Consider the following 24,663-nt stretch of genomic DNA (forward strand, 5'->3'; position numbering starts at 1 on the left):
TTTAAATTTATTAATGACATGTCGAAGCTACGAGTAAAAGGGAAAATTCGATTATTTGCTGACGACACATCTATAAGCTATCATGAAGATACCGTAGAGGACCTGCACTGTCAAATAAAAGAGGACATAATCTTACTCGAGAGATTCTTCAAAGCTAACCTCCTTTCGTTAAATTGAAATAAGACGAAATACATGATTTTTCACTCGCCTCGAAAACGTCTTCCACCTCACAGTTCTGTCGACTCGTAATTGGGAACGTTTTGGAGTATTCGTTTCTTTGCTTCACGTTTGATTCCAGCATGAAATGGACTGGTCATGTTAATACTCTCAAGTGTAAACTGAGTGTTATTAGCGGAGTATTGAGGGAAATCGCTGCCTGGAACTATACTTTTCACTCTTCAACTCTCGGCTGCAATACCTAGTTGCCATCTGAGGAATGTGCAGCATGTCACTATTAAAAGAACTACACTGCCTATAATCGCATATGAAGCGCCATATTTTTTGCTGGTATAATAAATTGTGCATGCTGTAGTACAACTGATTTTAACTTGACAAAATTATCGAATAATTTGCTATGAATTTATTATTATTTACATGGAAATTGCTTAACTTCAACTGTCATTTTCCCAATGCCTACTTTTCCCATATGGGACTGATATGGAATTATAGTACAGGCAAAACAAAATAGGTGCCTAAAGACTATAATCGGAAAACCTCCAGCATCGATCTCTATAAACAAGCTAAGGATTCTATCCTTCCGGTAAAAGCACTCTACGAACTTCAGATCCTCGCAACCGCAAAATACCGCAAAATGGTTGAATAGCTTGTTTAACCAGGTCTTAAACAATCGTCACGTCGGTCATAGCTTGTTATGATTGTCTGAACCATGCGTAAAGAGAAAATCGAAACATTGAACGTCGCGTGAAAGTGGATCTTAATGAAGGCCTAAGTACTCTTTCGTAGCTTCTAGTTTTAGGATTTCAAAGATCGTCGGTTGCAGTGGCTTGCTTACTGAGGAGAAAAACGCGGTCCCAGATCCTTTCATATTAAAAATGCATGGTAAGATCGCTTGTTTATCGTGTATTTTGTAAAACTTTTCGTTGTCGTCGGTGCCGGGTTTGAATAGTTATAAAAACTTGAGTGACGCTATAATGTGATATTAGAGGCTCGGTGGCCTTAGAGCAACCGTTTTTGCTTACTGAGCAGAACATCATGAGTCTAATCTCAAGCCCATCCACATTCAAGATTCGTCAATGATTAAAAAGGACCTCGTCTGCCTAGTGGCAAACGTTTTTGCTTACTGAGCAGAAGACTGTGGGTTCAATCCCAAGCTCCTTCGCGTTATACGATCGTTAGGAAATCAATTCAGCTTATCGTTTACCAAAACGAACCCTGCTGCTAACCCAACCCTCTTACCCAACATCCCTGTGATTCCTCGTGGAAGTGCAGAGGACTCCTCGGCTTCCATCAAAGCGAGTGTCACGTCAACACATTCCTTTCTTGACCTGCGTTCAGGCGCGGCTGGCGCTGGTATTGCCTAATTCGAGATCACCAGTTTTTACACATTCATCGTCTATTGGTTCTCTGTGTAATTACAGCTGGTCTGGCAATAACAGAGTAGCAACCGTGGGCGGTCAATCATGCTCATGCTCATGCTCATGCTCATGCTCATGCTCATTATTTATAAAAAAAAGTGCATTGATTTTGGAATTTTTATTTCTAGCTTGGCGATAAGCTCTTGCTATCGATATTGGATTTAGTAGAATGACCACCAGAATGGAAAAGGTATTTGCATCTGTTTTTATTTTAGTTCAGGTTTAAATGGATTGTAATTAAATTATGTTCTCATCCTTTTAGGTCATCACTAAATAAAAAGCTTCCTTAAATGCAATATATCGAATTGACCAACTTTCCAGCGCTCTGGGAAGTATGCTAAACGATAGGAACAAGATCTGTTGCACAACCGAATGATCAGTGAAAGAAGGTGCAGCACCTATGATCGTCTACAGTTCCTGAAATCGGATCAACTTGATAAGGCACATCATGTGTATTTTTACTAGTCAAGTTCAAAACCAAAGCATCAACTAAACAACAAAACGAATGCTATTTATTTGTAGATGCACTCTGAATAATAAAAAAGAATAAAATATTTTTCACTGCAAATAAATTCTATACTTAACCGAAATCGTAGCAAAAACATCGCTGCTAGCAGTTCATTGAACAAATCTTCTTTAAACATGGTATGTATAAAGGCCAAATATACACATTCTCGTATAAACCATTTTTATACTAAGTGTGTATTTTCTCTCTTTATACCAAGCTATGTGTCGGTCAGGAGAGTTGCAAATTAGCATAACTTTTAATCTATTTAAATTTGAAAATCTTTTGAGTGTAGGAAGTTCATAAATCGGTATAAATACCGATAAATTGGTATATCTGGCAACGGCGAATAAAAGCTCACTCTTGAAAAATAATAACACCAATAGGTAGAGGAATGTTTCCATTGTTATTTTGAAGAAGTGAGCTCTAAGATGCGAGAAATCGACAGCTAAAGCCATTGTTTACTAAAGCAATTACGCTCCTTTGAAATGTTAGCACTGAAGTGTTAAAAACTCTGGATCAACAATAGAAAAGGGCCCATCAGCATTTGTAAACAAACCGTTCCAAAGCCCATTCCTCATTAATCGAAGGCCGCTCACACAAACCAACATCATCATCGTGTAGGTAGACGTTTCTCCTATCCGATGATTGTGTTGGTTTGCGTGGGTGGTCTTCGTTTCGTGAGTAAAGGGCTTTAAAACAGTTTGTTTACAAATGCTGATGGGCCCTTTTCTATTGTTGATCCAGAACTAAAGTATGGACGTCTATCAAAGCTGTTCCAATTGTCAACCGTCAAAATGCACTGTTTTGCACGATTGGAAAAAGCTTTTTTTCAGTTTTGTGGTGACAGTCATCCCGAGAGTCATCCATTCTTTTACTAGAATGCTTTATTTAAACTACTGTAAACGCTGCATTTTAAAATACTCGAAGGCCGCCATTACTGAGCGTAGAAAGCTGAATTGATCAAATTTCTTGTTTTATGGATATTTTGACGTAGGATTACGTCTTTCGGCAACATATTGGGGGTGCAATTTCAAAAAAACAAAAATCGACCGCATGACGAAAATAGGTCAGGTTTTGACCACATATAACTCTGTCAATAGCAGATGAATTTTAATTCTAAGCAAGCCAAAGAATTGGGAATTTATCTACCAATCTGCTAAATTGAACACTTTATTAATTTTCAATAGGTCACTATAGAAAAATACACAAATGTCCAACTGTTGCAATGGTGATCAAAATTATCACCGATTACCTGCAAACAGCGCATTCCCTAACACAGATTTAAAAATCGGATTCGATCCTGTCTCACTGAACTGTGCTCATTCAATCACCGTGTGTGGTGGTGTCCGGTTGACGGTGTCCGCAGCAGCAGCATCAGTAGCAGCAGTAGTAGCAGCAGCAGCAATGCTTTCGGTGTGTCGTTGAACATTGTTCTCCAGTACGCTACGAAAGGTTGCCTGCAAGCAACGAGCTGCAGAGCCCACATAAGCAACAATAGGAGGAAGAAGCCCCACCGCTAGGAATCGGAATCAGAATCAGTAGCCCTTCGTGAGTCGCTGCGTGTCGGTCATCTATGCTAAGTGTGTCACCCTCGCTTCAAGCAACATACAGCTCGACAGCCTCACCCAGCTCAGCATTACTCAACCATCACGACAAAACGGTCCTTCTCAGGACCACCATAAATTTGTTAAAGAGTATTATTTGAACATTAGTCAAGGTCATCCATCCTAGATTCCTACAATCAATTTTCGCATATTTTTCATTTTGGAAAAAGCCAAAAAAAATCCGTGCGTTTTGTGCACGGAAATGCGTAATTACGTCATCATAAAACGAGGCTTTTCCATGATACCGTGATAGCATGCTAGATGGTCCTATCTTTGATGCAAATTGTAAGCCCCTCCTATTAAGAGAATTATGCCAAAAACAAATCTTGCCGAATTCTCTTAATAGGACGGGCTTAAAATTTGCATCTAAAACCATACAGGTAAGTACCGTCCGGTATGCAGATTTAATTTCCGAATACCAAAATTGATGGCCAGTCTATTCAAATTTCTACAATTGTACGAAGTAATTGATAATTGAGAAATTGTTTGCGAGTTTATCGATAAAGCCATGTCGCAGCATTTGGCTACACAATACAAGCGCCGATCACGTAAGCGCGTAAAGCAAAAGCAAGCGGACAAACCTCCGAAGAAGCAGCCGAAAACTGATGCTCAAAGAAATTGGTGTTACCGAGACAGGATCAGAACGGCTAGAGACAACTTTGCTTTATCTACTGGTTGGGATGCTGGAGAAGGGTCTTCAAGACAAGGTAGGACATTTGACTATTTTCCTTTGAAATAAAGATGTACATTGTTTGTAACGCATTTGAGGTAAGTGATAATTCACGATTATTTCTAGAAAAATACGTTTCAAAAGAATAAATTGGTAAACAACATGAGTAAACTTGTTGTTTGCCTTGCGATTTTTTAATTATATTTAATTATAACAATTTAATATTTACTATACTTTTGTTGTGACATCATAACTACCTTTCGTAATCCTACGTCAAATCTACGGTCGTATCTTGGATACAACCTGTTACTTTTTTTTATTTTACCCGTGCAGTTTTATTTAGGGGGAATGACGGGTTCGGCATGACCGACTATTTTCGGCTACCAATTTTCCTAGGAAACACTGCGCTGAATTAATTCAAAACGATTCTTTAGGCTTTCAGCTTCAATTTTATTATATTTTTACCACTGAGAAAAAAGAAACTAGTAGGGTTTTCTTGAAATGAAACACACGCACTACAAAAAGCTGCTGATTTCGAGTTGCCGATGAAAGCACAGCTGTATAACACGCAGCTCAAATAGAAAGGTTGCCGAATAAAAAGATATTGCCCACAACAGTCGCTCTCACTCGAAAAGATTGGAGCTTTGTAAAAGCGTTTCAAAACAGTTTTTGACTATTCTTTCGAATGAAATTGTAACAGCAGCTGGCAGCAAAAGTTTGTTAACAAGCCAATACTGCATATGTGTGCGTTCCGTTCCTTAAAGAAAAATGTTAAAGAAAAATGGTCGCTGCTTAGGTTGCTGAGAATACGTAAATTCTCCTATTTATCGTGACTCATAATCTTGTATTGATCATTTCAGCTTAAGTATTGGCACCTTTGCCAAGTTTTTTTTTTTGAAAATTTGATTGAATTTGTTGATTAAAAATATACAAAACAAAATTTTCCTCTATTTAATGATAGATTGACAAAAATAAGATTACCGAAAATGCGTGGATTGCCTGTGCTACCACGGGAATAGGGGTTTGATTCGGTACGTTATTTCGCTACTGTTCGTATTTTTATTTAGAATCAATCCTTAAAAACCTTAGTCATTCAAATGTCGTGGATATAAAAATTAATTTACTGGACTTAAATGGAAGAGAACCTTTTTTGCTTTCGTAATCCAAATGTGGTTTAAAGTGAGTGATAGATAAAGTAAACAATATCAAATATATCTCTTTATCTTAAAATTCGGGAGCTCACGAACTGTATTGCCGACCTGATAACCCATATTATCGGAATCCGGGGGTTCGTGAGCTCCATAATGATGGCAAACAGCTCTGTGTGATGGAACAGTGTAGTTCAATTTGTTGTGCAGTGAAAAAAATATTTTTAATTACGTGTGAAATTGTGTTGTGTGCCGCGATTGATTAATTGCAACGCGTGCCCATTTGTATTTGATAACAGGATAAGTAGGAGAACAGGTTACAAAAGTAGCCGTTCTCGTAAAATTTTGCTTATTCTTCGATCCCCCCGGCGCACTGAAAGGAAGCAATTGCTTTCCTATAGTAGCTGCGGCGGTGAAATCGATATTTAATTGTTTCTTCTGTACCCTGTGTATTGTTGCATGCAGCGTCTGTTGACTGTGTTTAGGTAGAAATGGAATGTCCAAAATGCGAGTCGGGGGTAATGGCAAGCGATCTGCCGTTAACCTGTAGTGGTAAGTGTTCTCGTGTGTTCCACATGAGATGCACTACACTTACTAGGAGTACGGCAAAGGTTGTCATGGAGAATGTTAATCTCCTATACAAGTGTGACGATTGTCTATCTAGTTGTGACGAGCCGAGTGATTCGATCTCGCATGTTAGAAATATTGAGGAAGAAGTGAAAAGAATATCTTCTATTTCGGCCTCGATCACAAACATGCGAGATCAGATTGCTGCTCAAATTGATAACGCGTTGAAGACCGGTATGGAAGCTATCCGTTTAAATGTAAATGGTACCCTGAAGGAAGCCGTTGGCGGACTTGAAATATTATTAAATGAAAAATTGGAAAATATGACTAGTTCATTTTCGAGAATTATTGCGGACAAAAATTTAGTTGCAATGAATAATAGCAGTGGATCTGGGCCGATTCCCTCTGAAGCGGGTCAAATCCCCAATGGTAATAGTAATAGTCATGACGAAGAGAATTCTACTAATGATAAAGTTAAATGTAGTTTCGCTGATGCTTTGAAAAACGGACAAGGGACAGTAAAAGTAAGGATATCAGTAAAAATAAAGTTGAAAATGATAAAAGTAAGTTTGAAAGTAAAAAACTGAACAACCGTAAGGCTCGCCCGGTCATTGTGATTAAACCTAAAGAGTCCAAACAAGACTGCGAGGAAACTCGCAAGTTTTTGAAAACAAACCTGGATCCAAAAACACACAAAATCAGTAACTTTAGAATCGGGAAAGATGGCTCCATTATTGTTGAGTGTGCAACAGGATACAATGTAAATGAGGTGAAAAAGGGCATTGAAAGCAATTTGGGTGAAAACTACAACGCTGTTGTTCCCACATCGGTGCCAATGTTAAAAGTGGTGGGCATGAGCGATCAGTATTCCTCCGATGTTTTCATTGATTTCTTAAAAAGTCAAAATGAAGACATCGCAATTAATGATGTAAAAGTAGTTAACATGTTTGAAAATCCACGCTTCACTTACAACAAGTTTAGTGTTGTGATTGAAGTCGATATCGAGACGTATAAATGTTTGTTATGTGCGAAAAAAGTAAATGTAGGGTTTGATCGGTGCTCGATAGTTTCCGCGATTAATGTTTTGCGATGCTTCAGATGTGGAGAATTTGGGCACAAAAGCACGGATTGCAAAAATTGCGAACGATGCTCTAGATGCAGCAAACAACATAGCACCTCTAAGTGTACGTCAACTGTATTGAAATGCGTTAATTGTTTAAAAACTAATAAGGAGCGTAAATTAAATCTGGACGTCAACCACGCAGCATTTAGTTCTAATTGTTTTGTGTATAAAAAATTATATGATCAGAAAAAAAGCAGCTTACATTTCAATAAATAGCAACCAAGTTCCAGTAGTAATGTGAGTAAATTAGAGATTTTATATTTGAATATTGCGGGGTTATCTACAAACTACGTAACATTACGTCAGATTGTAGAAGAAAATCGTCCACTTTTGGTTTTGTTAGCAGAAACACATATTGTAGAAATTGAATCTTTTGATCAGTATAGCATTCCGGGATATAAAGCTGCTGCTTGTTTGTCACATTCGAGGCACACTGGCGGTGTTGCTATTTATGTCAAAGAATCAGTTCAATTCAATATTCGCCAAAACGAAGTTATTGATGGCAATTGGTTCTTAGGCATTACAGTTGAACGTGGCATGAAGATGGGTAATTATGGTGTTTTGTATCATTCTCTCAGTTCAAGTAATCAGCGTTTTATTGAAATTTTAGAGAACTGGTTCGAGACATTTTTAGATTCTAGTAAAATAAATATACTTGCGGGTGATTTTAACATTAATTGGCATGATACTAGCAATTCGAACCATCTGAAGCAATTAGCTGATTTCTTTAATTTAAAACAATTAGTAAGTGAATGTACGCGTATTTCCCGCCACAGTAGAACTTTGATTGACCATGTTTATTCTAATTTTGATTCTGTCAGTTCAGTTACTCAAGCTGATTTGAAAATAACCGATCATGAAACTTTAGTAATTAATGTCTTACTCAGTGTTAACGATAACGATAATTTTGTAAAATTGAAGTGCTGGAGGAAATATTCGAAGCAAGCTGTTTCGAATCTTGTTGAGGGAAGCGTGGATTTTCCATTAGTTACCGGAACTTTAGATGAAGATGCAGCTGTTCTTACTAACGTTTTGAAAACTTGTACCAATAAATTAGTTGAACAAAAGTTTGTTTCTTTGAAAAACTCGAACAGCTGGTACAATTTGGATCTTTTGCGTCTTAAACGGAAAAGGGACAAATTGTACAAAAAGTTTTGTAGATCTAATAATGACAATCATTGGACTAGGTACACAATCGCGCGTAATAAGTATTCACAATCGATAAAGAAAACTCGTTGTGAATATGTTCAAAGGAAGATTGATCAGCATCAAAACAACAGCAAAGAGTTATGGAAAATTTTGAAATCTTTGATGAAGCCTAGTAATTGTAAATCGCGGACCATAACTTTTGATGGCATATTAGAACAGTCAGAACAAGTAATTGCTTCTAAGTTTAATGACTATTTCGTCGAGAGCGTTTCACTGATCAATCAATCTATTGAACTGATCAATGAACCGGACGAAATAAAACAGCCGATTAATAGTAATTGTAGATTTAATGGTTTTCACCCAATTACATTAGATGAACTTAAAAATATTTGCTTTTCATTAGGAAAAACGGCTGGAGTAGATAATGTTAATGCTAGAGTTATTCAAGATTGCTTTCATGTCATTCGACACACTCTGCGGGACCTTATTAATCAATCATTGCAATCTGGGCACGTGCCGCATATTTGGAAAGAATCTTTAGTTGTTCCTATACAAAAAGTTGCTGGGACGATTAAAGCCGAAGAGTTTCGTCCCATCAACATATTGCACACATTAGAGAAAATTTTGGAACTTGTTGTAAAAGGCCAGCTGTTAGAATATTTAAATAGTAACTGTTTGTTGATACCGGAACAATCGGGATACCGGGAAGGCCATTCTTGTGAAACCGTGTTAAACTTAGTGTTAGCTAAATGGAAAGAAAATTTGGAGCATAAAGATACGATTGTTGCTGTGTTTTTGGATCTAAAACGCGCTTTTGAGACAATTTCTAGGCCCTTATTGTTGAGAACAATCAAGCGCTTTGGAATTTCGGGTTCTGCATACAAATGGTTTGAAAGCTATTTATCTGACAGAACACAAAGGACTGTTTTTAATGATTTTGTATCTTGTCCCGTTGACAATGACCTTGGAGTGCCTCAGGGAAGTGTATTAGGGCCCCTTTTATTTATTATGTATATTAATGACATGCGACGAGTTTTACGGTTTTGTGATATTAATCTTTTTGCTGACGATACTGTGTTATTCATTGCAGCTAAAGATTTAGAAGAAGCCGTTTCACGCTTGAATGAAGATTTGCGTTCTCTAAGTAGATGGTTGAAGTATAAACAATTGAAATTGAATATAAGTAAAACTAAATTCATGGTAATTTCGCGGAATCGTGTAGATGATGATGTCTCTGTTGTTATTGATGATGAGACACTTGATCGCGTTCAGGAAATTAAATATCTTGGCGTGATTATTGATGACAAACTCAAGTTCAATTCTCATATTGACAATGTCATCAAGAAAATTGCCAAGAAGTATGGAATCCTATGTCGCTTGAAAAACGATTTAACTATTGGTAGTAAAATACAGTTATACAAATCAATCATCTCCCCTCATCTAGACTTTTGCCCTTCCATTTTATTTTTGGCCAATGAAACACAAATATCGAGATTACAGCGTTTGCAGAATAAAGTAATGCGTTTGATTTTAAGATGTAATAGATTCACTTCCTCAACTTTTATGCTGGACGCTTTGCAATGGCTGTCAGTGAAGCAAAGAATTGTGTTTTTGACTATGGTGTTCATTTTTAAAGTAGTTAACGGTTTGCTGCCTCGATATTTGTGTGATCGGATTGAAAGAGGAAGTGATTTTCATAGATATAACACTAGAAACGCGGATGAAGTAAGAACACCACATCTTTTGAATAATGCTTCACAAAATTCATTATTTTTCAAAGGTATAAATGTTTTCAATTCGATGCCTAGACACATCAAGCGTGCAACTACACTTACAGAATTCAAGAGACGCTGCATTTCACATGTAAAAGCTGTTTATTGAGCAGTTAAATTTTTATGAATGGATAAATCATGTATCTTGACAAAGTTATCTCTAACGGATTATTTTGTATGGAGACTGTCATAAAGACATTTTAGTAATTGGTGTAGCATATACAAAAAACTACATTGTTTGCCTCGATGGTGATGATGGATTTTTAGTTTTTTGATTTTGTAGAAGTAATAGTAAAAATAGCTTTGAGTAGTCTACGATGGTTTGAGCCTCGCGCGCGAAATACAGGTATAAATGACTAATACGTGGCAATTGTGGCAAAAGCCTTGAATTAGTAAAGGGTTGGCTGGAAGTCGTTTCCTTGGATATAGTCTTGGCACTGCGGAAGCTTAAACGTGTAAATCCCAGGTCACGTGTAAATGGAAGTATTGTCGAGGACTATACTTGGACATTTGATAACTAGTTACACCTTTGAATGTTTTTGGTTGATGCCTATAGCATATTTAACAGGACATTTATATCTGTAATTGTAACCAGCTCGATTTTGTTTGCAAACCTGGTTAAAATGTTTATATTTAATTATCTTAAAGATAACTCGTCCAGCTCAAACCTTTGTAGGGGTAAGAGGTGGGACCATCATCAAAAAAAAAGAAAAAAAATTGACGCAAAACTGATCCAATTGATATAGCTTACTTTATCTATCACTCCCAGTATTTTAAATCACAGTTTAAGGCTCAATCGATGGGATTTGAAAATACAAATACGAACAGTATTGAAATTTCTGGATAAAACCTCTACACAGGAAGAAGAGAGTTAGTGGACAACCCCTTATTCAGCTCTGCGCAGGTTTTGAAATGCATCATTCACTGTAGTTTTTTCTCCCTTTTTATGGCACAGACCTGTTGGTCCATATTAGACACTGTAGTTTTTGATACTAACTGGTCGTTTGACGTTTCACTCCTCTCTTTCCTTCTCCTAGGAACAGAGGAAAATGAAACGATTTGTGACAACCAGTTTGTGTCAAAAAAAAAAAGGTGAACGATGCGTTTTAAAACCCGTGTATGCCGTCATTTCCCGAGCGTTTAAAAGGTTTAAAACTGAATATGATTTCAGGGAGCTCCTGTGTAGTTTTTTCCCTTCTTAAAATTTAGAAGTTTACAAGTGATATTGAGATCCATCTGGAAAAAAAAGGCTTCAAGAGCGTTCCACCTCGATGGATGTAACGCTAGGAATATTTCGATCAATATTTTACAACAATAGTTCGGTACTCACCTTTAAACTTGGGAAACCAATTCCAACAACGAAGTTCGCCATCCAGTTGACCAGCACCGCGATCGCCATCGCGCTCGGCCGCGGCCCCTGGCTGAACAGCTCGGCAGTAATCATCCACGGAATCGAGCCTGGCCCGACGGCGAAGAACACCACGAACGCAAGCGTTGACACCACCGACAGGTAGGACATCCAGTCGATCATTTCCTGCACGTAACCAAAAAACTCCTAAACTATGCGTGTAATAGTCCGTTGCGTTCCCGCATTTTAAAGGCTTTTTCTCGGGAGGTGGGGAAATCAGTTTGTTTTCATTTTTATACGGTTAGTAGTTTATTACGATGTAGTAGGAGGTTAGTAACATAAAACATAGGGACTGTTTGAATTTGAGAAATGAATCCGAAAGAGTACCATACATAACCCAAGAACGGAAGGACTGAAATAATCGAACCAAAAGAGTTCAACAGAGAACAGAAGAGAAAACCTAGGTTAAGTAGCGCGGATCAAGTTTTCGGTCCGTATTCGATCCCATTCCAGTTACAATACAGTATAATGATAAAGAACGTGTTAGCAAAACAAATTATGTAAACGTAAAAGTTACTGTCTTTCTAGGTTAGATCGCTATGTTGTCATTGAGCATTACGTTGTGAAAATTGCATTTTTCTTCGGATCAGTTGTGACTTGATTTTCTTGAAGTACTGGTATTTGGTTTTGGTTTGTAATCATACTGCCTATAGTAAAACTTGAAGCGTACATACTGATATAAAAAAGTTTTTATTTTGTTTGTTTGAAGAAAACGGGGGTGGTGGGTTTCGAAGCATGTCTTTGAAAACTTCGGATCGATTGGCAACACTGCAGCGCTGTCATTTGAAGCTTGTTTATTTTTGTACATACATAGTTCCGGATGGTAGTGGTGGTGGTGGTGTTTATTTGGTTGTTTTCTGTTGCAGCATAGTGAGTGAAAGCCGAAGCATCTGCTATTTACACTGCTTTTGTTGGTTTGACGTTTTGATTGGATCAGCGTGAAGTGATTTTTGTTCGTTTGGTTTAGAAATACTCAGATGGAGAGATGGGCAGAGAACACAAAATAAAATTCGGCAGCAGGGATTTGTACCTAAATAATCTTGCAACCCTTGCTAAAAGCTAGCATTTCACATGACTTTTACTTTTGATTCGAGTTACGTGCAAAATAATAATTGAGTGCATGGCAATATTTAGCACATTTCTTGGTGCTATTAGTTAACCAACTAAGATCAATTAATCAATAGAGTAAGAATTTGAGAATTACACGAAACATAAGGGAGATTGAATTTTTGTTCGATTGCAATACTCTCTAAATTAATCTAGTAAGAATAAGAAATCCTCGGAAAAATTATATTGGGAATGATCGATTGGCTCAGATATTGACAGTTCATTTGGCTCAAAGCATTCCTTCCGCTTATCTCTCCCTCTGAGTATTTCTAGTTTGGTTCGGTACAGCGTGAGACGTGCAGCAGTGTTGCCAATTTGGCTGGTATCAGTGAAAAACAAAACCATCCGAATAAATCACGGGCAAATCAATGCTTCGAAAGCGGTGAAGTACTTTTGGGATTTTGGTATTGTAAAATTAACCGTTTGTTTTTTTTTTATTGTTGTTGCACAGCGCGGTGTAAATAATGGTAATTTGAGAGGGGTTGAGCAAACTAATTTGAATGTTGTTCCTTTTCTGTTGAGCGGTGGGGATGGTAGGGAAATGTTTGTCAAAATGAAAAATCGAAACAGAAAAAAAAAAAATGGAACTGAATGTAGAATATACTGGAAGCTGTTGCTGGAGTGAGTGAGCGACGCGGATGAGTGGACCAAAAACACAAAAGAACATAAATTGAATCCGCGAACCGAATGGTCTATTTTCCCGTCGAATTCCGCAAAGCCACTCTCGGATAATGGAGTTAATTTATGGCTTTTTGTCGATGAACTCATGACCCGGGCGTGGGAGGGAAGATGGAGGGGGGGGGGGGGGTAAGCCGTCGTCGTCATTGTGGGGGGGGGTTTATGTAACCAACAGAAATTCCACATGGCGTAAACACGTGGCTGCCGTTAGTGGTATCAGGGGTAGCGCGGAGTGTCAGAAAGGATTGGATTGATTAAATTAATTTAATCGAAATGGTACGCAAAAACTTCATGCTGAGCTCGGATGTGAATGGCTCCGGAAAAAAAAGTACCCCGATTGTAAAAAGCGCAACGGACGCCCAGAGACAACAATTTCTCATCAACCGATTGGCCATCAATCGGTGCTGGGAGGGGGAGGGGGGTTGTGGTGGAGTGGTGAATTGTTTGGGAAGAAAACAAACCGAACAATGCAAATGACAAATGGCAATCAGGGCCCGTTTTGTTTCTGTCTGATTTTGATCGCATTCTTTGTTGGTGGTGGTGGCAAGGTTTTTCTTACGAGAAGGTTTGTGATGCTTGGGAAGATTGAATAACATTTTGATTATCAACAATATTTGATATTCAACAGTTTGCTTATATTGCTGATTGTATCTGAAACTGGACTGCCCCAAAAATGCAAAAAGTGTGATAAGAGTGCCCGTTTCCGTTAAATGGTGTTGGTGTCTTCAGAGCACTTCCCAAGTAACCAAAAGTTCTGATAAAAGGCTATTTGTGGCTTAAGCAGCTTGGTTGAAGGTGGTCTATAGAATTCTATGCAGATATATTGAAGTGAGCTGTTGTCCCGCCTATTGTTGGAGTTTTCAGTGCCAGTGATAGACTTGAATACGAAACACAACACCTTGATGAATTTTAAATTGTTTTTTGCCCGCTTGTGGCGCAGTGGTTAGCGTTTGTAGATCGCATGCCGAATACAATGGTTCAAATCCAGGAAATTGCTCTTTGTTTATTATGTTTGAATAGAATTTTGATGCACTGCATAAATATAACAATTATGATTTATTTCATATTTACGCATATACATTTAATTTTAAATAATAAAGACTTGTGCGGATTGCTTCATGTGGGCTATGACGGACCTTTTTAGAAACTTTCAAGTTGCCAAGAAGTTCCGGAACCGTTCCGTTTTGGAACTTTTTTTGAACTTTAGTTCAATATTTTATGACAAGTAATGCATTAGGTATAGGAAAAACATCATGATAGGGGGGTAAATTTCTCCTCGATGTAGCGTGACATAATTAATGCATGGGCTCTTTCTATAGTTTCTAAAGTAGCCAGAATGTTGTGTTGGAACTTTATATGCACTTTATAGAACTTGAAAGTGGGTTTTATCGTTGAATGCAGAACTTTTGGTTGCTTGAGAAGAAAGTACTGTCGGAACTTTATTTGAATTTTATGGAACTTGAAGGTTCTGTCGGAACTTTATTTGAACTTTATGGAACTTGGAAGTGAGTTTTATCATTGAATGCGGAACTTTTGATTACTTGGGTTATTACTTACAGTTTACTACGCGAACATTAAAGAAGTTCTGGAAAATTAAAATTCTGGGAAGTTACTTGAACAGACTGTGGAAACATATAACATGCGGCTAATATAAAGCTTAGGATGCTCTATGTTAGCCGTGTATAAGCCTTATATTGCAAAAAGGCGAATTAGCGGGCTTCTTGGTTACTTGGGAAGGAAGGCACTTCTAGGAAGCTTCAAGAGCTTCATGGTGGTTGCATTAGCTTCAGGAAAACTGCAGTAACTTTTAAAAGTTCTGAGAACTTCAGGGATATTTGGAGAACTTTCAGGAAGTCAAGAAGTCTTCAGAGATGGGCAGAGAGCTCGAGGAAAATTGTAAAAACTTTGAAGAAGCTGCCAGAAGCACCGGGAAGCTAGGTTTTGAGATCTTCAGGGAAGCTGAGAGAACTGAAGGGCAGTTCCAATAACTTAACGAAGTCTAAACTTCAGGGGATGTTAAATGACATGTAAGGGCAAATTCGGGATAATTTAGAATAGTTCTATGAATTTCAGGCAAATTTTGATATTCTAAAAGAAGTTCCGGGAAATTTAAGGAAATGGCAGGAAAGTTCTATTAATATCAGGAAAATTGGTGGAACATTAAGGAAGTCCCGACAACTTCTTGGAAATTTATGAAGCTTCAGAGTAGTAACAAAAACTTCAGATCAGCCTTAGAAGTCTTATTCAACATTCAGCAGGAAGTTGTCAGGTTTTAAAAGATGTTCTGTGAACTTCAATAACTTTCGGAAACATCCGGAAATTTTTGGATGGTTAAAGGGCGAATATCAAGGCAGTTCAATTAACTTCAGAACATAGGTGGAAACTTTTATAAAGTTTTGGGAAGGTCAGGGAAGCCTAAAGAAATTTAGGAAAGTTTAAGAACTAAAGGGCAGTTCCAATATCTTCAGGGATGCATCGAAAGAAGCATAAAAAGAACTCATAAACAATGCCATTCATGAATATTTAATCTTTCGATTATATAATTATTTAATGGTTCTCGGCTCCAAGGAGTTCTTTTGGACATTTGAGCCAAACAAATAAACTAATTGAAGAAAAAGCATGCATCGAAAACGTCAGGAACGTTTAGATTTTCGGGGAAGTTTAAAGATCTTGAAGAATTTGTCCTGATAAGAAAATCGTGAACTTTAGTGGAAACCTCATAACTGCAATAATTATTTCCTAGAAACTTCAGGAAATCTCCGGAAGCCTTAATGAAGATCCGGGAATTTAAAGGAAGTGCATGAAACGAGAAATTTAAATTTTTTTAGGAAGACTCCTGGATCTTCATAGAAGTCTCTAGAACATCTGTGGAGTTTTAAACATTCTAGGAAAAGTTCGAGAACTTAAGGAAAGTTCCAAGATCTTTGGGAAAATTTTAACTCCAGAGAAGTTCAATGATCATCAGGATGATGTAGAAACGTTCTAATTGGAGTTCCGTTAACTTCAGAGAAATTTCAAGTATTGCGGGAACTTCAGGGAAAATCGTTGCAGTGTCAATAATTTCAGGAAATTTGAAATAAACTTTGAGAAGTTCATAATTTTTCAGGAAGTCCAGAGAACATCAGAGAAGTTTAAAAATATTCCGAAAGATTCCCAGAATTTCAGAGGACACCAAGAATGTATAGTACTAAAAACTTCAGGAAAATCGTAACAGCGAGAAATTTACAAAAGCTTAGTAACGCAAACTTCAAGGTAGTTCTGAGAGCTTTCAGAACACTTAATGTTCTTAAGGGCTACTTTATGATCATCTGGAAATATGCTGCAGCTTTGGAAATTTGTAGGAAATGTAGAAAATTTCGAGAATTTCAGGAATATCTCGTATTATTCCCTAGAATCAGGCTTGCAATTGTTCATTACAGCTAAAATGCTAAATTTTTGGCATTATGAAACTATGAGATATTATAATGATAATTTTTATTTGTAAGAAGCAAGAATGGGTGGTAAAGTTTGTGTATGACATACACAATTTATAAATTTTGCTTTCAGAAGGTCACAACTAGCGATTTTATGATCTCTGATTGCTCGCTCATCACGTTGCTCATCGTTACAGCTAACCGCTATTGCGACCCTCTGAAAGCTAAATTAACATGTTTTATGTATCATACAAATACTTTACCTTCTCTTCTTGCATCTTGTCAATAAGAATTACCATTAAAATATTTTATAGCTTCATGAATCCGAAATAGCATTTGTAAGCTTGCCTAGAATCCCTCTTGGGCCTTTTGTACTCAATATGCCCGCCAACCATTTTACATCTGATTTCTCGTGTGATTTAAGAGTTTTGGTTGAAGAAAAATGAAGCCGTTTTCACAAACTAAGAAAAGGAAACGAGCATGGTGGGAGTAACCAGCTCTAATTTTACCAATTCAGCACTGATCAGAGCACTTAGCTAATGGCAATTATCTGGAATCAACCGTTCAACTAACAAGAAGAAGCTGTAGAATATGTTCTTGTCTCAATTACATAAAGTCGAGCATCTAGAGATTCATCGAACGATAAATATCGGTGAAAGAAAGCGCTGGAGGTTCCGTGAAGGTTTCGGTTTTCTACGAAACATCTCCGTAACTGTTCCATGTAATAGTTACGGAGATGCTTCGTAGAAAAAGAAAAACCTCCATGGAACCTAAATAGCATTCTTTGATAAAGCCCACGGGCGAGTGCCTTGCATCAGCAGAACTGTGACTTGATAACCGTCGTTCAAACTCAAGAAGTTTAACAGAACGCTATTTTGTCCGTAGGAAAAGTGTATGTCGAAAAACTGGGCCGCTGCTAGGTAAACTCCTTTATCATATATGGTAATAGTCCTGGTTAAGATAACATACTTAAGGCCATTTTGAATCACTAGCACTATTAGAAATCAGACTCCATAGTTTGACGTAATGCACACTTTTGATGTCGAACCCGGATGAAAAACAAAGCTCTGGAATATTGTGTTGATACGGGCTATACTCAAGTGTTTACGATCGAACTGATGCAGCATCTGACTCAGAAGTTCTAAGCGGCACTTATAAGGTTCCGGACATGTCTGTAGTTCTGAGAGGTCTTGCTATTCTTAATGTACGGTCAATTTTGAATGGTTTTAGCGTGTCAGAATGTATTGAAGTTCCCAAAAGTAATTTGAGCTGCAGGAAATTCTGATGGGCCTAGTGAAGTCATTGTTGTTGTTGTATCTTTATTAAAGAGACTTTCTACACAAGGCGCCTAGTGAAGGTAGGTGAAGTCGTCTGGGAGTTATAAATGCATCCGATGAATCGACATAGTTCCAAATAAATCTGGGTATTTTTGGCATTTTGAGAGCTCACAGAATCTGAAGAGTTTCGCAAATCATTGGAATGCCGAATGTTCTAACAGTTTCTAGAGGTTCGATAGTACTGGGAGTTCCAATATCACCTGGGACTCTAAGAGTTATCAACACTCCAATAACTGCCAAAAATACATGAAATACTTTCCATAAACATTCAGTGCTGGAATTCTCGGAAGCTGTGAAACTTTTCAGATCTCCAGAATATTAAATATCGTACGAACAGCTTTAGAATAGCGGGCTTCATTTTGAAAAAAAAAGTGTAAAAATTATTAGATACCACCCTACTGTTCAATTCATAACTCCAAAATATGAGTCTGTGCAAAAGAAATGGTAAAGATTGACGAAGGTTTAGAGTTCGCGTAAACCACTTATATTGCCCTAACTTTGGTTCTACTGATCAAAATGTTAAAAAAATAAATATTGTGTTTCTATGACAACGACCAAATAGCCTATTGTTGTAACGATCAGTTTAACAGCACTTCAATAATGATTTAATAATGATATGTAATAATGATAAATGCTAAAATAAAAATACAAAATAGCTTGATTTGACTAATGGAAAAGTGCTGCACCAATTTCATCACAATAATAACAAACTGTGTTAATCATTGTCATGACAACCACATACCAATATTTTTCATCGTTTTGAAAACTACAGCCAAAGGTACACGGAGAAAAAATACTACCCAAAATTTGAGTTCTTTTTACTTAATTTTGAGTTTAGTCACTTGCACTCGATATTGTTGTCAAAAAAGGAATGAGAGATTCGACCCAATCATATAGTTCAGCCCAATAAGTTACTTTTGAGTAAATTGCATATTCTCAAATTTGCGAGAATTAAACTTAATTTTGGGTCGAATATACTTAGGAATAAGTATTTTTTTTGCTGGTGTTAAATCTAGATAGAGCTGGAATTAGGGCGTAGCAGCTTTTGTAAACAATGGCTTCTATCGATGATTTCTAGGAATTCAAGGCCCGCCCAAGCAGACCAACATAACCATCGGATAAGGAAAGTCCTTCCCTACCCGATGAAGATGTTGGTTTGCGTGAATTTCAAGAAATCATAAAAAGAAGTCATTGTTTACAATAGCTGTCAGGCCCTAATTCCAGCTCTATCTAGAAATGAAAACTACTATATGCGATTTACTCAAATTTGGGCTATTGGGCTAAACCCATGAATTGAGGGAAAAGTACTTAATTTTTGGTAGTTTTTCATCTCCGTGTAGAGCAATGTAAATGAAACTCAATAATTTCCCATAGCAATTCACCAAAATCTCCGTACAAGCTTCAATCCATTGGCGCGACCTCTAAACCTTCATAAATCTTTACCATTTTTGGCATAGATTTATATGTAGGGGTGTTGAATCGAACTAGAGGGTGGCCTATAAAAGATATGTAACTTGTTTTTCAAATTGATGCAGTCCATTCTAGAATCCATCAGAATTCTTGAAACGCTAGAATCAGAAGCAAATCTAGAGACTCATGGTGGCGAAGCGTCATTAAGAAAATCAAGCTATGTGATAGGAATTTGACCAGGGTCCAGGTCAAGGCGAAAGCCAGAAGCCGGCGAGGATGGAAATCTATCACGTTGGCCCTACACTCATAACATAAATACACATAACCAGTGGAAAATATCCATGTGAATTTCACATAACTTTCATGTGATCCCATTTGAAATTGCACCAATAAATCACATGAATGTTATTTGTCCAATGAAATCTATAGCTTTGTAATATTCAGATAACAATCATTATTTTTGTTTTTGGAAAATTATTATGTGCGTTCCGAATAGAAACTAAGTGAAAACTTTTTTCAGTGTAGGCATCACTGAAGGTTCTCAGGATTCTGGAGTGAATTGTAAGCTCTGGATTGGAAAAAACTCTCGTCGTTTTGTGCGAAATAATAAAAGGCAAACATCAACGAGAGTGTTTCGTAATCTGAAATGATGTCTTAGAGAAAATCATGCTCGAAATTTTGATTTACTCACTTGGTCACTGTCATCTTAAGAGTACCACTTATTAATTTTTTTCGAAAAAGGTACTCGTTTTGTGAAAATCGGATTTCTGCATACAAAATGAATCGCTATAACATTATTTTACTACCGACATTTGGTGGAAAAATCATCCATGCTGGCGATTTATTACAGTCAATTTTCAATCTAACTACCGGAAACGGAAATAGATTTGAAGAATATCGAGGCTTGACTCAAAACTGTTAATGAAGCACTGGTTTCGATTGAGTCAATTTTTCGGATGATCCGTTTATCCAAAGTACAACGTAGTGTGATAAATTGGTTGCAACAGCTTTTCAATTGTTACTGTCTGTGTTTTTGGAGACAAAACGCGGCGAAACCGTCGCAGAAATCGTTGCTATAGGAATTCCAGACAAAATATTTCGAAGCAACTTATAATTAATTTTACACAAATCTTTTAATTTTGAACAACTTTGCCACCTTCTGATTAACTTTTTCTAACATCCAATTACGAAGCATAAAGGCCTACGCACACTGCATCCGTTGGTGATCCGATGCGGCAAATTTTACAGTTAAGGCCCACACACATTAGATCCAGATCTGACGCGTTGCGGCAAAGTGACAGCTAAATCTATTGTCTAACTGTTAAATTTACGTCAACGCAACGCAAATGGATTTAATGTGGGTGGCCCTTTAGGCAGTTTGGCATTAACTTCATCGCAACGTCTTAAAGGGCCACACACATTAGATCCGGATCTGACGCGTTGCAGCAAAGCGACAGCTAAATCTATTATCGAACTGTCAAATTCACGTCAACGCAACGCAAACGGGTGGGTGGCCCTTAAGAGCGATGGGTTTAGGAAACAATAAAATAACAACAATAAGCGCGCAATTCAAGCTGAACAATGCATTAGGTCATAACAAGTAACATTACAGATTCTCTTCGTCGACTTTCTCTTTGCATCCTCACGGCCATTTAAAGACATTCCCAGCAAGTTTCAGCTCACAGATCGATGAAAGGAGCTATTATTTACACACTTAGAAAAATTCATGTAAATTTGAGAATAAATAAGTTTGACATAAATAAGTTATTACTAAGTGTGTAGCTTCTAATGCGATAAGCCCGACGAGAAACGGTTCTGTAGCCAAGTTATTGACGAAAGATAAAGTCGATGAAGAGAACCCCTCAATGTTACTTAGGACCTAATGAATTGTTCAGCTTGAATTGTTCACTATTGATAATCGCATAACAAAAACGAAATCTGTCTTGTGTACCAATCAAATCTGGATCAACAATAGAAAAGGGCCCATCAGCATTTGTAAACAAACCGTTCCAAAGCCCTTTACTCACAAATCGAAGGTCGCCCACACAAACCAACACCATCATCGTGTAGGTGGAAGTTTCCCCTATCCGATGATGGTGTTGGTTTGCGTGGGTGGCCTTCGCTTTGTGAGTAAACGGTTTTGAATCGGTTTGTTTACAAATGCTGATGGGCTCTTTTCTATTGTTGATAACAAACTAACAAAAATCGCAGCGTGCACATTTAGTTTGGTTTTCACCAGCTAAGCTGTTTTGCTAAGATTTCCACAGCCGAGTGTTCGGTAACACATTCAACTGAGATCTCAGCTAAACATTTTCCGAAACTCGGCAATCCCACGGCCAATTTTCAGTTCAGTTTACTCATAAATCTAAAAAAATTGCAGGAGCTTAGCGATGAGTAAATTTGCCTCATGGTTTTTTCTGTGGAAAACCTCAAAAACCTGCCAGAAAATAAGGAAAATTGACGAAAAATTTCCTCAGTCTAGAAGTAGCACCAATAAACTGAGTAAATCCAATCTTGACTTTTATTCGTCAGGAATTTTTTCCTGGAAAAACCTGGAAAAACTCAGGGAAACTTACTCAGTGCTGCACTTTTTGTTCCTTCACTTCAGGGTTACTTCCACTCACTTGCTATAAAAAAAATGTTTTTCGGAATTATGTAATCATGAAATAGTTAAATGCTAATTAGTACTTGTAAGTTACAAGAAGAGGTCATGAAGTATATGTTTGACACATAAAATCTGTCAATATTGCTTTCAGTGCGTCACAATCAGCGATTTTACGACTCGTGAGCGCTCACTCTGAGTGAACGCTCACGAATCATAAGATCGCTGATTGTGACGCTCTCAAAGCGAAATTGTCAGGTTTTATGAGTCAAACACATACCTTACACCCTCTTCTTCTTACTTACAAGTGCAACATAGCATTATAACATCTAATGATTGCATAATTCCCAAAAATATTTTTTTATAGCAAGTGAGTGGAAGCAATCCTGCTTCACTTTTTGCGATTTATGAGTAACTGAACTCAAATTTGGGTCGATCCCATTGCACAGTGGTGTCAAGGGTATCAAAACACGCGCTTTTTTATTTACGCTGAAATGGTTGATTAAAGGTATTAGGCGTCTTCTGAGAAGTTTCTCGTGTTACATCACTCCTTCTTATGGTAAAAGAAAATTAAAGATTAATCCTCCTATGAGTGGGATGCAAATTTTTTTTTAATATGATGAGATACAAAATAATTGTGTTTGGCAAAGCTGTCGAAAACCTTACTGTAAACAGCTTTTCTGAAGACTTTATACCATTGACAGACATACAAAGCAGTACCGTTGTACTCCTCTAATCGAGTACCTCAAAAGGTACCATTTGAGATACTAGCTTAAAGAAATACAACGGTAGTACAGTACAACAGTGTACTTTGTATGTCTGTACAAGGCATTATCTTTTTAGCTCTTACAACTGCTGATATATGCAGGTTTTTTTGTGGAGGCATCGTTAGAATCAGTTTTGTATCTGTAACTTTTTCTACAATATTTCTATATGTTTGGCATAATCTACAAAGATGTTAGAAATATCAAATTACAGATCTTTTTAGAAGACTTAAAATTTCTGGAAGTTGGCCAATTTTCAACCAAAAAATGTAAATAACTTTTTCAAATATTAATGATAGAAATTTGAAGTCTTGTGAAAGGATCAGTAATTTGATATTTCTAACATCTTTGTACAACATGCCAAGCATGTAGAAATATTGTAGAAAAAGTTACAGATACAAAACTGATTTTAACGATGTCTCCACAAAAAAAAAAACCTTTATATCTCAGCAGTTATAAGAGCTAGAAAGGTATAGTCTTCAGCAAAGTTGTGCACAGTAAGGTTTTCGACAGCTATGTCAAAACAATTATTTTGTATCTCATCATATAAAAAATAAATAAATTTTGCATCTCACTTATAAGTGGATTAAGCTTTAATTTTCTTTTACCATACGAAGGAGTGTTGTAACTCGAGAAACTTCTCAGAAGACACCTAGTACCTTTAATCAACCATTTTTCAGCGTAAATAAAAAAAAAGCGCGTGTTTTGATACCCTTGGCAGCACTGTGCATTGGCCGTGCAGAGATTTCAGATAAATATGTTTCCGGGGGGCTTGGTTGAGCAAATCGCAGCGAAAATTTCCGAGATTCGGCAAACAACATTAATGGTGGTAAGCTCCAACCAGTATCATACGTGTACATCAGAAGTAAGTTTTCGCCCAAGTGCAAGGTTGGCATCGATCTTTTGTACAGTGGGAATGCAAAAATCAAATATAACTTTGTTTGTGCAAGTGTTCCTGCATTGAATTGTGTACACACGCATTTTTATTTGAGCGTTTTATCCGTTCATTTCTGTACAAACACACACACACACACGTTGCAGCTTGTGCACTTTCGCAAGTGTGAAAATCACGATCCACGAGGCGATTTCGATCGGCTTTAATCTTCTTTTTGTTCCACGTTGGCTGTAGGTGTATGAAAATGATTGGGACAATTCATTTCATCCCACGAGGGAAGGTGGGGGGAGGGGGTCTTCAGTTCAAAGTTTGAAACTCAATTTGGCGAAATTAAAAGATAATAACACAATGAATTGATGAACGGTGATTGGTGGCTTTTTATTTTCGATAGTACGTTTTTCTCCTTCTTTCTGTGGATGCCATCGGAGGGACTGAGCGCACGGGAAATTGGCAACGATTGAAATTCACCGGGATTAACACACCCCTGGAAGGCGGAGGTAAGGCTCGATTTAAATATTAAATTAAAAGTAACATCGAGCCATTTATTGATTTCGACGATCGTGTTCGGCGCAGATTAATGGTGCAATACGCGCGCGCGGTCACCACGAGGAAACGATGTAATTAATAGAAAAAAAAAATGACAAACGAATGAACCAGAGAAAAGTAATTTTGGATAAGATTAAAATAAAACAATATATCAAACAGTGAAAATGTGATAGTGTGTGTGACTGTGAATGTGGTGATTGCGTGAGAAAAATCGTGTCTCGATTTTTGTTTCGTTATTTTCAAACGTTTGTTGTTTAGAAAAATGGGTGGGGTAAAAAGCCTAAAAAACCGAGAATTCGTCCTGTTTATCCTATCCTAAAGGGGCAAGACGCTTAAACGAACGAATCATTTCAGTGATATTTGTTTC

General features: G+C 37.3%; 2 protein-coding genes across 12 annotated transcripts in view; one reads left to right on the top strand and one right to left on the bottom strand.

Moving 5' to 3' along the window:
- Hipk (Homeodomain interacting protein kinase) overlaps window positions 1-24,663 on the top strand; it is a 479,478-nt gene that overhangs the window by 421,917 nt on the left and 32,898 nt on the right. The window lies entirely within an intron of this gene.
- Window positions 1-24,663, bottom strand: part of Glut1 (Glucose transporter 1) — a 317,829-nt gene that overhangs the window by 64,623 nt on the left and 228,543 nt on the right. For 9 of the 11 annotated variants that reach the window (XM_065224653.1, XM_065224648.1, XM_065224654.1 and 6 more), the window contains one exon: window positions 11,467-11,691. In XM_065224653.1, the coding sequence (XP_065080725.1) occupies window positions 11,467-11,691 (225 nt within the window). The remainder of the gene's footprint in view (window positions 1-11,466; window positions 11,692-24,663) is intronic. The other 2 variants (XM_065224649.1, XM_065224647.1) reach the window with 1 other exon arrangement.

The sequence above is a fragment of the Ochlerotatus camptorhynchus genome, unplaced genomic scaffold (genome assembly GCF_037179485.1).
Source record: "Ochlerotatus camptorhynchus isolate MF236.1 unplaced genomic scaffold, CSIRO-AGI_Acam_v1.1 ptg000213l, whole genome shotgun sequence".
NCBI classification, from domain to species: Eukaryota; Metazoa; Arthropoda; class Insecta; order Diptera; family Culicidae; genus Ochlerotatus; species Ochlerotatus camptorhynchus.